This window comes from Vollenhovia emeryi, unplaced genomic scaffold (genome assembly GCF_000949405.1).
Source record: "Vollenhovia emeryi isolate VEMERY1.0 unplaced genomic scaffold, V.emery_V1.0 DF939289.1, whole genome shotgun sequence".
In the NCBI taxonomy this organism is placed as follows: Eukaryota; Metazoa; Arthropoda; class Insecta; order Hymenoptera; family Formicidae; genus Vollenhovia; species Vollenhovia emeryi.
Window position 1 is genome coordinate 144,371 of NW_011967077.1, and position 15,309 is coordinate 159,679.

General features: G+C 35.3%; 1 protein-coding gene across 1 annotated transcript in view; it reads right to left on the reverse strand.

Moving 5' to 3' along the window:
• Positions 1 to 14,922: 14,922 nt before the first annotated feature.
• Positions 14,923 to 15,309, reverse strand: part of LOC105559123 — a 1,861-nt gene continuing 1,474 nt past the window's right edge. Inside the window, exon 2 of the mRNA XM_012007198.1 lies at positions 14,923 to 15,309. Coding sequence (XP_011862588.1) covers positions 15,292 to 15,309 — 18 coding nt within the window. The 3' untranslated portion in view covers positions 14,923 to 15,291.

Genomic DNA, 15,309 nt, shown 5'->3' on the forward strand with positions numbered 1-15,309 from the left:
CTTTATCCCTTGGTCCTTAATCACCCGCACGAAGAAGCGCACGAGAGAAGCGCTGAATGCCCTGAAGAAATCGTCATTTCTTCCTGTTTCGATAAGGAGCATATACGTGCTCCGAGCCACTCGGTTCCTTCTGCTGGGTTGTAGACCGAAACGGAGCAACTCCAGTTAACTGTTACCGAGGGAATGTTGGCGCGAAAGTGTGTTTCGTGCACCACCCGCTCTCTGTGACACGTGATACGCCACTAAAGGTTTCGTGTCTCACCGCTGTGATCCGATTCTTGAGACGGAAGTCTCCAATGTTGACGATGTGATCTGCGATGTTTCTTCCCGAATTGATTGATTTCTTTTCGCTGAGGTATTCCAACGAGATATTTGATTTCTAAGGACCATTACGAATACTCGTCTAATATTTTCATACTTTCAGAAATTATAAATAAATATACCTTTTTATCCCACACAATAAAATTTTATCAAAAGAGACGGTCCGAGTTGTAACGATGTATACTTATTAATATTTTTTAATTACTTATTAATCAAGTAACTCAAATTAAATTGCTGAATTTCATATTCTAACCTGCTTAACTTTAATACGCACAATTTTTCTAACACAAACTAATTTAGAAATTATGTTTCAAATCTGTTACGTCTAACTACGAGATAAAAATTGAAAAAGCTTGTACAAGTACATATTCTGCAAACATAGAATTTTGTAATGCCTCTCTATTGTGACTTGAAATATCTTGTTATTGTGCCTAACTGACATTTAATATCTACTTTTTAATTGTTGCATTTCCATGTCGCAAATAAACGTAAAAACCATTCTCGTGTTTCTGTAACATTTGGAATGTGAATCCATCAACATCATACTAGTATCGATCGTTTTGCATTTTCATTGCATTTCACACTGATCACATTTCAAATTCTTCGCGTGATCTCGTCAAGAAAATATAATCCATTTGCGAACGTAAAGTAGCGTTCTATGTAGCTCTGTCATTAAATTATTATCCTTTTACATCAAATTAGCTGTATATTTTTTAATACGGTAATAATGTTAAGAGAAAGAATAAAAATAGATTTGTAGAAAAGAGATGGTATTTCATAGAGTAAATTGAGATAATAAAACATTTCGCGAATACTTTTACAGTTATTATTCTTGTTGCAATGAAATACCTTGAGAAAATTATTTGTGAATACCTGAGCCATCGAGAAATATTTTTATCTCAAGCATTAGTAGCATTTTCAATTTTGGCACACTCAACAAACTCCATTTGGAACTTATATTTGTTATAACATAATAAACAAATTCTTAAGAATATGTTTGAAGAGTGGGATCGATTTAGATCTGATATATAATACAAATTTGAACCAATTACGATGATATCTTAAAAGTATTTTCTTTCACTCTACTTAACTATTTTACAAGATATTACTATACATGTATTTGTAGAGGATTTGTCGTTTCCGGTTGCAGTAATTCACCGTAAACCTTAAATAACTTAATTATTACCCGGAGATTACAACCGCGAGAGTAGCAAGGAGAAGCAATTATCTGGAAAGAGATTACCCGGAATTTCGTTTTAGCCTTTTACCGATATTATGGTCTTTATGCGACAATCACAACATCGTTCCTTTTTAATCGCGATCTAAAATATTCCGATTTTCGATAGAGCAAGATTCAATCGACTGAAAGTTTTATCGTTCGATTGAAAGAATCGTACTCACAAATAGGCATTTAAACTTTGGAGCGTTTTAACAGAAACAAGTACATATATAGCTATCTTGTAGCAGTTTATCTTGTAAAAGTATGTCTATCGTAAGAAACTTAGATAAAATCCATTTTACGTTTAAGATGTTAAGAAACACTTATTTATACTGTATAGTATAGAGATGAATGTAGAATCTTCCATAATGATCATACATTGTTTTAATATAGTGGATGTTATGCGGGACGCGAGCATTGTACTTTACCTCGTTTTCTTTTGCCAGCCACTCGATTGTGATCAAGTTGTAATATTTATTGGTAGGCCAACAATTACTGCATTTGTCTCGAATAATAATACATAATTGATAGCCTTAATGGTAGATGATTTCAACCGCGTCTTCAGCCTTGCTCAACAACATAATAATTTTTGAATGGTAAATGGTCACTCTGTTTTTTGCGTGTATCACAGGTGCATCATCAGGCGACATATAATGACATTCTATTCGAAATCTATGAAACCTCTAGCGTTCACATTAATAAACATATATTGGATCGTCATTAACACAAACACAAATTGTAATTCTAATATTTAAAATGTAAATTGAGCTCAGGGAGTTATATGCATTTATAAGTAGAGAATTCTGATATCCAATACAAATCCAAAGGTTGAAATGAAATGCTTCATCAACTCTCAAATTTAAATTTAAATTTAAATACTGATCAAGATCTAAATACAAGTCCAATTCTAAAATGAAGCAAATCTATTAAAAATTTGCGCCCCGTAACTCCATCAACATGGAGAATTGAGTTGTGGTTCGATAGAGTTTTATAAATCAAGTATTGTGTATATCTCTGGAAAAGAAGATATTCTTTATCGTTCCATTGATAACATCCGTCTAAAAGAATTGGATTATCTTCTCTACTTGAGGTTTTTTGGGTCACTTGGCTTGGATAATCCTGTTTCCGGAAGGAGAAGCAAGATACGAAATCTTTTCCTTTATCGAACTGCTTGGCTTGAAGGAGAACATTATCGCTTTTTTCGCCAAAGATATTTGGGAGTTTCTAAAGCCATTTTAACTTCTTCAAGTGTACCGCATCGTTTTTTAAATCGTATTAAAATGTCGCCTGAGGCAGATAGGTAATTCAATATTCCAACTTTCAATTGAATACACCTCTTCTCTGTGTAATGTGACCATAGTGAAAGGATAATAGTGCAGGTGTAGGGATAACAGTTGATCGTTAGCGACGAAATTATTTATATATTGTAAATTTTTATTTCCTTATGCGATAATTTTCAACACAACTTATTGTTAGATGAATGAGATAGTGCACCTTTCTTAATTTTGAAAATTTTCTTAACTATTTAAATACACAGTTCATACATATATTAATATGTAATAAAACTGAGAGCTCCGGAAAGCTCATTCGAAGAATACATTAGGAATCTCTTTCATACCATTTTGATCTCTATTTATTAATTTATTATTTGCTAAATATAGAACAATTATGGTGCATCGTCAATAAATAGACAATTCAATTGTACAACTTGAATTTTTACTATATTAAACTTACTAAATATGTTACTTTGCACTTGTTAACTAAATAATAATATTGTAACACTGTTTAGAGAATAAATGCATGATACAGAGCAGACAGGCTAATTGACAGCTGCAAGTAATACTGCAAGTAAAGTTCTAAGAGTTTTCTTTAATGCAATATACGACTCAAAGTAGAATACGTTATATTACAATGAAATATTTGATGCGCGAGTGTTACATATGAGACACTGCTCACGAGATTCGCGTTATACCTGCATTCGCACGCAGCATGAACACGGAAAGATGTTCGAGATGCGTGATGTTATTAACGGGAAGACCCGACGGAACGCGCGCGGAATATTTAACGACATCCCATCTGCAATTGCACGGTCCTCTCAAAGGTATCCCATAGAGAGATAGAGAAAGAGAAAGAATGGAAAAAGTCTCATTAAGTAATAAAGACTCCAAGTTTTTGGTTTCGTTGCGCATAGCTGCAATTCGTTTTCCGACTAACAATAAGACTAGTCCTGTTTAATAAGCCGTATTTTTTCATAAGTCATCATCATTATATCATTCTAGTTTAGAATATTTTATCCTACAAAATTCATAACGATATATTTGCGTAGCTATTTGCCTACTAAGTGTTTCTCATTGATATCATTATGTTATTTTGCATCATTTAATAAATGCCTTGTATCCTTTCCAACTTGTTGACGATACTTAATTCTATTGCATCGTACGTAGAATAAAATATTATCTCATATGGATCTCAAGTTTGAAATAGTTTTAAAAATTATGACAGAGCATGAATGCTGCTTTGTCATTGATATTTTAAACAAGAATCCAAATTTTTTTTACATGTGTCACGTTTTTCCACAGGCATCAACAATTCGTTATTTTACAGTACATCGAATGCGATATGTTTTATTATAAATCTCTCTCTCTCTCTCAAAAATAATACAATTAAAACGATCAAAAACATTATATGTTTGCAAGTTGTCTTATAGAATTCTATATGCTATACGTGTTCGATCAACGTGCTAATATACAAACGGGTAGAGAAGAGCACGTAGTAGCATCTCATCTGGAACCTCAAACCAACGTCTTATTCCCTCTCCGAAGGCTTTCTTTAGAGAAAAATATGAAAGCAACGCCACCTTACCCATAGTATCTAGAAATGATCGAGTAACAATTTAGAAAAGGATTTTTACAATGTTATCCATCTTATTTAAATTAACGTTTCAAAAATCTTTCAAGTATAATTCGTATATGTACAAGGTTAAATATCACTCGTGCAAAAGAGAATATCGAATGGAATATAGTCTCTCACTTCAAAACCTTCGCCGAATAGTATTTTGAAGTAAATGATAAATTTAAATAAATAATTTTTAATAAAAATAAAGAAATGAGTAACCGAGACAATTTTGCCTTTTCTGTTGAGAGTTTCGTGTTTATTATTCATCATTTGTATTCAAATGACTTATTGAATACTTAACGGACAGCCTGAATGAAAGAATGCGCGTTGGAAAATATAGCATCGCTTGTAGCTCGCCAATATACATGCATAAAAGTGAGACTAATCCCTTCGTGTTGCCACGAGGGGTCCACTCACCGACACCCTCCGTTACCTCTTGGAGCTTTCTGCCTCTTCCCTCTCGTTCCTAAGAGAGCGAATCGGCCGTTTTACATAAGCGTGCTTCGTGAGATGTGAAACGGCTCCTGATTCATTAAATTACATCGATTACGCGCCCGTCAACCACTCGATCCAATCTGAAAACGAATCCACACGACACTTTTGCCGCAATTAATTGGCATCCTTGATAGATTTAGAGTGGCTATTTTATTTTCTGTTTTAACTAAAAGTATAATTTTTCTTCTTCGTAAAACTTGTACAGCGTAGAATTATTAATTTCCCGATTCCTGTTATTGCGAATATTCCTGGTGTGGAGGAAAAAATATATCTACATATTTTCTGACAGTTTTGAAAATTGCCAGAAAAATAAGTGAAACAATAATATATTGTCGCGCTAAATCAACGTATAGATTAGTTTTATGAATAAAGAGTTGATTATACGAAATCAATATTGATTCCGAGTTGACATGAAAATGTTAAATGAGATTCGACTAATTGAAGAGTAAAAGAAAAGAGGTTTGCAATTACTGTTACATAAAGACATATCTGTGCTCTTTAATGGAATATCAAGCATCACGTAATCGTGAACGTGCCTCTTGGATCGATGGGAATTACGCCGAACGTGGATCGCTTGCCGATTTTACCGATAAAGTAGAACGTACCGAGCAAATTCATAGCATGTACCGTCTCGTATCGTGGAATTTCAATTTGAAAAAATCTGTTATCTGTATTACTGCCATAGGAAATTTAGTTAAGCCCGATAACTCAACTATCTCTTTGAAAAGGGTAAATTTTTATGTCAAATCAACTTACAATTTACTAATTATAGACTATTTACTCAGAAATTTGTGTGACCAATCCAAATCTATTGAAATCCAAATGTATCAAGAGACACTTGATATTTTTCTATTCAAACTTTATGAATACATAGAAAATATGTCATGTTATTGATAATACTGCATGATATTTCATGATTGATATCGCCAATTATGCTTAAATAGATTTCTTGCGTCGATTGAATTATGGCAGCTGCGATTTACCTATTTCGAGCTTATCCGAAGGTGCTCGGTACTCTACTGATAGCTCATCAATAATTAATTTCCAGACTCAGCTACTTATCTTCACCATTGATCTACTGAGTACAGAACGGATAATTACCAATTATAACATGAAAAGTAAACCAATTCTCGACGAGTTGCATTTTGTATTTAATATTAGAGATTGTATTTGATATATTTATAAAATGTTGAGTATTTTAAACAAATAAGTAATAAAGAAAAATTCGAGAAATGGTTATTCCGACAGAGAGAACAATCTCGAGGCAACGACGCAACTTGGGGCAAGACCGATGAAACAGAATTGCACGTGAAGACAAAATTTAGGCGCTCAAGTTGAAATTGCTTGGAGTTGGAATTATCACGAGTACGATCGGAGATTGCACTACGCTCGAATTAGAGAGACGTGTTTCTTCTTTTTCTTCTCCTCGAAAATTTCGTCGACGTGTTCTAGATTTATGTTACGTATCGGCGCGGCAGCATTTCGATTAAAAGCCACGGCACTGACATAGTCGAATCAGAATCGAAATTATTCTGACGTGTGGTTATAAAGTCAAACTACGGTACGAAGGGGTCCGTACAAACCGTGGGTGTGTTCTATGTGTTAAATCTCACATCAATAAAACCGACAGTTCCCAGACTCCCTGCCTCCTGCGCTTAATATTGGATCTGCGCGTATCGCGTGGGCGATATATATATTATATACTATATATACCCGCGTGCCTGCACGCATAGGCACAATTGGGACAAGTAACACGCAGTTCGATCGGTCCATTTCTCGCGGGGAGTCGGCTTTCCCGGGAGAAGGAAAAGTTTTGCACAGTTAACGTCACACTTTGCGCTGTCGCTAATTAAACTTGCAAACTGCGATGTACATTACTTTATTATACATATTCGCGACAATTTCATTTCTACTTACTAAAGTTATTATATCTTAACAGATGCCAAATTTTATTCAGCTTTTAATATGACGAGGCTCGAATAATTTTCTTGTAAAAGAAAAACGATTTCAAGAGAAATTAAAAAGATTTAAAAAGAAATTCAATTATATTCATATGTAGAGGACAATTTTAATCAAATTTTACTTTGTATCTCAAAATTTACCTTTTACATTGTAGTTTTTTATATAGGCAGAATCTGAAACGCTGTTAACTCAAAATTAATGTTATAATTAATATTATTAATATGAAATTATTGTTAATATTACTGTTACTATGTCGTTTATGAATTATACCTTTATTAATTTTACTATTAATATTGTTTACATGCACATAAATATGTGTACATATGTGCAGCACCGTTGTACACAGTACATGTATATGTAACTAAAGTTTATTCATTATCCCTAAATATCACGCGCGCGCACACGCATACAACACATGCACGCATGCAGACATATGCGCGCACGTAATCGATTAACACGTGTACAAATATGCATTAATGTTTTATCATGAGTAATAATTTGATAACATAAAATACCTTTCCAAATCCATCAGCCTATAAATTCAAATAGATTATATAACAATATTGTATGTTGATAATAATTTATCTGTCACCCACCCACTAACAGATTATTTAACCTACTATGTATTTATACATATTTCTCATTTCGACCATTGATGATCCAATGTTCTCTTGGTACATTACATTTATTTGATCTTGTAATCAATTTTTTTACACGCACACACACAAATCTCTCGATATATCGCAATTAATTAGTCAGCGTACTGTTGAAAAGGCAAAACGCGTGAGATGAAAAAAATCGCCCATTGCCTCACCGTAGTTAGAGATATTGAATCGTGCAATGATCGTGAATTAAGATAATAACGATTGGTTGGTTCGGTTGAGGGGATATAACAAGCGTCTTCCGCCGACAATTGTACGACGGTCCATTTGTAAGTTACTCTGATGGCGTAAGTAAAAGACGCCCGCATCTTGTCAGACAGGATGCACTCGGCAATCAGTTTGTTCATCGCGTGTAATACCGATGCGCATTTTAAAGATTAAAAATTCCAATTCGTCCACGATTAGATTCAATCCCGTTAAATTACAACTCAAGGTCATCTCATCTCGTCACTTTTGCGCATTTGTACAACTTTGAGTAGTTGTAGTTTGATTTAGTGTTTCTAGATTTCTAATCATTAATAATAAACGAACAAGAAAAACGACAATATCGAGAGATAGCCAGTACTGTGGCAAAAGTCTTGCACGTAGGTCCTTTATACTGCATTAAAAATTTATAAAATTGCGAAAAATTGTAATTAAAACATTAGAAAATGCCAGAAAGCTGTGTTTTTAAATGTTATTTAATTAAATACCAATAATATATTTACTCGTGTTTAAATTTTGCTTGGCTATTGGTATATAAAGTAGACTGTTCTCGGCTTCGTAAGAACTTGACGCAAATCTGAGAAATAATTGATCATCTCCTGCCAGACCCGCAGCATAATTCACCGCAAGCCGAAACCGCTCTCTAGTTCTAATTGATCTCAATTTTTAATGATAGTGCGAGCAAATTGTATTCGGTAACTCGCTATATACACTAGAATCCACGCACATTAATCGCTCCTTTCATTTTACCTTTATAATCTATGGCAGTATGCGCAATACTAGTACGTTCCATATATTCTCTTTGTAGTCCACTCATGAATATTACATTGACTACTACCGGTTAGTACGATCACTAAATTCCAGTGAACAAACGAATAAACGCATTTGTACTACGAATTGCCACGAATTTTATACATTTTTTTTTACAATCGATAAAATAAACAATCTGGTATTGCGCCTGTCAATTTTTCATAATACATATTTACCATTATACACACGTGTTAAAAAGATGTAAATTTTTTTCAAACATAGGAATCAATTGCAAGAGGATTATTTTAGACTGTATAGTTTTCTAAAAATTAAATATAATAATACGTCTTTTACTAGAGGTTGTACAATTTGTACAATTACAAAAATGTTGTCCATCGCAACCAATTTTAATATTATCTTGACATTTTCACAAGAAACCTAGTCTCTTTTCATTTTCACTTTCATTTTCTCGTTGATAGGTAGATGAAAGAATCTCGACAATGAGAATTGCCGAAAATTAGTTATAAATCACAATGATGTAAAGAAATGACGCAATTTCATTTTCTTCCGACGAAACGCAGGGACAAAGATTGACACTCATGTTCCATCGAAACTCATAACGAGATTACCGATGATCGAGGCTCAATTTTGCTCTCGCGTGGGAAAGCTTACAACGCCAGGTGTGTCGGAGTGTCATAAATTTAATACAATCGTTGGCAACCAGGCGAGAATTTTTCGCGAAACAGGATGCAAGGCCGGGACGAAGGATGGGGATAGAATCGGAAATTGCGAAGCAAGCTAAACGAAAATAACCGGGGCCGACATGCAGGTCATTGTTTACGTCACTAGACTCTCGCAACCTTTATTCTGCGCTTTCCACGATGGTCCTTCTTCATTTGCACACAGATCGACTTGGACGAAGACTGACACGCCCTGACCTTTCATACGTGAGTACAATTATACGGCAACTGTATCGCCCAAGATGCAATTTTTCAGCAAGAATCCTCATTCTTTACAGGCGATCAAAGAAATGAAAGAAATCGGTTCAACAAGTTTGCCTCCTTATCCACACGCTGCGCTTTTAAAAAATCGCGCGATAATCGAGAGGCAGAACCTGCAGCTACGCTAATCGTGTGTTCGAACAGCATGTTAACGGTAATAACAATAATAAGAGTAATGACGAATCTAATAAATAAAAGAACTCGATGAAAGCTCGAGTGCGCATCTTTGTAGATGCAGTTTGAAAGTGTTTTTTTCCCCCCTAATAATCATGCTCGATATTATTAAATGTAAGCGTACAAAAAATAATTGATTAAAAAGTATACCTGTTGTAATAAACAATTGCACAATCAGTATACCGAGGATTGTTGAAATATCTTAAAAGAGATGTAAAAACTCGAGATAATATACATCACGTATTGATTTCGGTTTAGAATAGAATATAACAGCATAGTAACTGCCAATTAATCCATCAATGTTGAAAGACATTGTATGGAAAGTTTGTAATAGATTCGTCTTAGCCGAGATTACTTCTCTCTCCTCATTCCAATGGGTCCCCAGAGAAACAGTCAAATGGCCAGACTATTATACTAACGATACTATGTTGAGCACCAAACTCATGAACGAACGAGACTTTCATCTTTTCACTTGGAACAATGTATACGACAAATTTGCGTATTGCATTTAAAAGTAGCGTTAGATTGCAATTAAAAAATAAAAGCAAGCAAAGAGAGGGAATGATGGTTAAAATATAGCATCCTCTCTTTTTAAAAGTTTTTGAGTAATTTTTAATATAGTAATAGTATTATAGTTTTAATAGCGGGGGTATAACATTACGAAAGAATGGAATGCTAATATCGCATGTTGCGAGTACACATATGGAAACGTAAGAAAATATAATTTTGAAGCAAAAGTAAAGCGAGATAATTTCTGTTAGGCAGAAATGAAAAATTGGAAACAGCTTTGCGACACGCGGCCATTTTGTGATTTTTCTGACACATGTAGACGCAACACGTGTGAGATATTACAATAGATTGATAAAGTAAAATAAAGAGCGTGGGAGAATTGTAAATTGTAATTTTTCAGGCTACATATATTCGATATGTTGGAAAAGCGAGTTAGTTTGGCGAGTACAGAGGCAACTTGGGTCGTTCTCGAAAGGTTTCTTGTGGCTTTAACCGATGCAGAGAGTGGCGCATCTACCTTACGACCTTCCGCTATCCGTTTGCGAGAGCGATCACGTAGATTCGTCGAGCCGCTTGCGTGAACCACCCCAGCGATTCCGAGCCCGGGTAGATTCGTAAGAAATCGATACGCGGCGAACCTGCCACCTGCTGGCAACCTCGGTCCACCCTCGTGCAGGTTGCTCCAGTAGCTTCTTTGCGCGTTCATTTCCAGGACACAGAGGCCAACCCCTTAAAGGTCCAAGGTTTTCCCCGGGATTGTGGATAAAGGCCCCCGAGCCGTTCACCGGCTCGATACGATGGTTCCCTTAACCCGGCCAGCTACCTGCCCCCATCATTTGCCTCTAAACAACGAACGCGAGCGATGACTCTGTCACCGATGAGCTTCCTGTCGCTATGCAAAACGGAATACATGAGAGCGGATGTGACGTAGGAGGCAAAATGCCGACGCATCTAAAGTACAAGTAAAAACTTTTACTTGCTACAAATATCTGATTTATCAGTAAATATCTTCTTCGTACGTAATAATGTTAACATTACGTTCATCTCTCTCTCAAGCGATATATACACATTTCTACGTATGTGTTCTGCTCTAAGCCGGAAATGCTGAATAAATTTTGATTCCACCGCAATCTTTTGCGCAGTGGAATAAAAGAGAAAGAGACACAATTTTCTCCATGCACTTTGCAAACAAACCTCTATATACATATGTATATGTATATATATTTTTTTTATTTACATAATTTCTTCAAATTCTCTAATTAATCTCCAATTGATTTTTCCTGTGCAAAAGTGTCATAGTTGTGTAGATTTTTTAATTATAAGAGACCGCAATTGTATCGTCTACTTGCCCCAGTTTTGAAAAGGAGAATTACTTTGTTACTTTTTTTCTTTCACCTCTGTTGAATACCGAAATTGGTATTTTCAAGTCTAATATTGAACAGAACATGTGTATAAATTAACAAAGAAATGATAAAATCGATTGTGTTTAGCACCTATTAGCTCACCGAAGAATGGCATCCTTCGCGGATGACATTTGAGCCAGGTTATAAATAAAATGGCAAATCGGAGCACGAGCTACAAATGTGACAAATAAATTTCCTAAATATATATCGTGACCCACAAAATGTATTTAGCAGTGACCATCTCTTTTTTGACACTTGAATAATAGATGAAAGTCTATAAATATCAACTCGAGGAATGAAAAGCCTATGCCGAAAATATTCAAATTTATTTAGAAATGAAGCTAGTAGACAAAATAAATACATTTTTTGGTATTTATTTGTCAATTTCTACATACTTGAAAATTGTATGAAGAAATAAAGAGTTGTATGTAAACGAATATATTATAAAAAAAGAAGAAAAAATATTAATTAAAGACGTATGAAATCTTTAGATAAATTCTAAATAAAAAGATGGAGCACATCCGATAATTAAATGGCTATCTTTCACATAATAATTATGCAAATATTTACTGTTTTATCGTTTAATACGTAATAGATAAATTATGACGCGACAAATATATGTCTATTGCATCTACTAGGAGTTTTCCTAATCTATATGTACTTGTACATATATGTTCGAAAGAACATTACTGAAATTTCTATTCGAAACTCTACTACCTCTCCCTTTGTATTCGCTTGGCAAATGACGTTAACGAGCGTGGCGACGCCAAGCGCCATAAGCGCCATCGTTAATTTCGAAGACGGGCTTCGTCAAGCATCTATATATCACCATACTTGTTCGTTAAGATATTGCATAATTAAACAAAGTTTAAGTAAAAAGATAGGCGCGAATGTCGCAACTCCCTTTCGTCTCTCAATCGTTTCGTATTTAATAAAATATTCTCACTGCAATGCCCTCTTTCTTTTCATTGCGATATTGAGTGTACGTCTACGTACGGTTATGGTCAGAAAGAATGTTTTACAATGAGTTTTTGGAATATTCGTATGTATCATATACATATATGAATGTTAAGAATGCGTAAATAATCTCTCGCATTTCCGAATGTTTACAACCTTTCTGACCACGACTGTACTCTACGCGCATAATATGAAAATGACACTCTCTCCTCAAACTCCTTAAACTCTTTAAACTTGGGACAAGAGAGAGAGAGAGAGAGAGAGAGAGAGAGAGAGATTAAACAGGAAACTCGGAAACATAGTACAAGTGAGCAACAAAACAATAAAACTGCCATCCTACTTAAATTGAACTTTATTTGCATTTGTGAAAAGAATTTTACACCTGTATTATGATATAATAATGAATCGTTTGACACTGTAATGGACATGTCCAGATTAATAATTTTTTACAAGATAAATCACTCTGAATATTACGCAATTGTTATAAAAATGTAGCTGAAAATAATGAGCAAGGAACGGAGTATTAATTGGGTAATTTAGGTTCGAAAGGGTTAAGCTAGAGAAAATTGACTCCATTTCTGATTAGAAAAAGTGTGAATAAGAGAAAATGAGTGAGATAGATATATGAAAGACAATATCGGATTGGAGCGCTGCTAGAAAAATTGTCATCGAGAGTAGACTCGCGATTACGCATTACGGTAGGATGTACGATATGGATCAGAAACGATGCATCAGAGCGCGCGACGACAGGTTGTTCAAGTCGAAAAAGATTAAGCCGAGAGAAAAGAAAAGGCCCCGTCATGCGTCAGCCCCGTGCGGCACACCGTACGGGAGTTAACGGGAGAGGCGCGTCTCGCTTGGTTTATACGAAGACACGAGGAGAGCGGTTGCGGGTGTTGCGTTCGCACAGATATTGATCGCTCGGGTCACGCAACAGGCTGCTTGTCAGGACACCACTCGTCAGGTTGTGCTCCAAGGTAGCAACTCGGCTGAAGGACCCTCCGTAACCCGCGGAGTCGAGAACCCGCAATAATTTATAAGACGAAGCCTCGCGTCGCCTCGCGTCGCCTCCCGTAGCCACCGACGATCGAACCGCGTTCCCGTGCCGATCCTGACCTGACACCAGCCTACATCTCAGCCCTGACGGCGCTCAACAACATCCGTCCTACTGAATCTCGCCGGGTCAGCGAGATTGAGCGGATAGACGATTTACGTGTGCGATATTATATTTGTGTAAAAGGTATCGATTCTTCTTCTTTCGTCTTCCAGTCTGAAATATTTCTCAGGCGCCGTTAAAATTTCTACCAAAGAGGGAAAACGTTTTATTTTGGTCGCGCGAAAACAACTCGGAACGATAATTCATCGATTTTGTCAATTTTCCAAATTCTACTCAGAGAGGCAAGAGAGGCAAGAGATATTTTCTATACAAGTTGGGAATAAATTTCCGTAGCACAATATACGCGCGTACACGCGCGTTGTAGTATTATATGTTATGTAAACATAAAACTGCACTTAACAAAATTATATTTATATAAATCAGTATCAGAGTGGATAATGTGCAATGACCTGCACGGATCATTGGAGCATTCGAAATAATCCCTATCTCGCTGCGCGGATCCTTTGAATATGAGCGAGCGATATCGAAAAAGAAGCAGCTCGACTTTGAAGCTGTACCGTTTTACGCATGATCGAAAACGCGCATCTCTGGCAAGGGAGCTGTAAGCAGTCTCTTCCGCGAGACCGAGCTTCTTAGTGTTCTTACCTCATCGTTTCACTCGGCGCATCTCTCGCAATAAGCACGTTTCCATTCATCTGCCATTTTCTCTCCATCTCCTCTCTACGCAGTTTCACGTGAAACGTGCGTCCCAGATATCGAATTATCCAAGATTAATTCTATGTTACGCGAAATCACCGATATTGCAATTGCACGATAATGACTTGTCTATAACATGTTCTAGAATTTCGATATCGATGTGTTTTTTTTTAACATTTTTCTTCTTCTCTCTCAACTTTCAAATGTAAAGAATCATGATTATCAATTTGTTGTTCAATAAATCAAAAATTACTAAAAATTACAAAAATCTACATACAACTGTCTTTATATCGAATATATCGGAATATCGGAATACTATATGAGATAATATTCCGATGCGTATTTTAAGTTAATTAGAATATTCTCGGTATATTACACACATTATTACACACGCATTCTCTACATATTTGACCACGTTAGGAAAGTCATTATAGAGAATAAAATAAAAGTAATAAATTTTACAGGTATTGGTATAATTATCGCGTTTCAATAATGAATGTACAATGAATAAAATAAACTACGAACCTAATAACGAAAGTGACTATAATCGATTTTATCGTTAGACAAAATTATATCACGTGATAATTTTATGAAATAATTTTAATAATAAAAAGACGAAGGGCGATTCTTTAAATACAAGATAGATAGGAATTATTTTAGAGAGTCCAATTAACCTGAGATATTTGTAAAAGTATTACGTTCTTTTATTTACCGTTTGACGATAATTTTTAGAGCGTATTGCTTAATAATTGGTAGTGTCACTCTCGTCAATGCTCGAATCATGTTGAATTTTTTTTATTATATATGAGTATTTTATATTTTGACATTGAAATACCGCACTCACGTCTCTCGATAAGAAAAAAGTATTGACATATACGTATTGAACATAAAAGCAAAAAAGAATGTTCTCTCGAAGAGTACTGCTTCAAAACTTGTACACGCA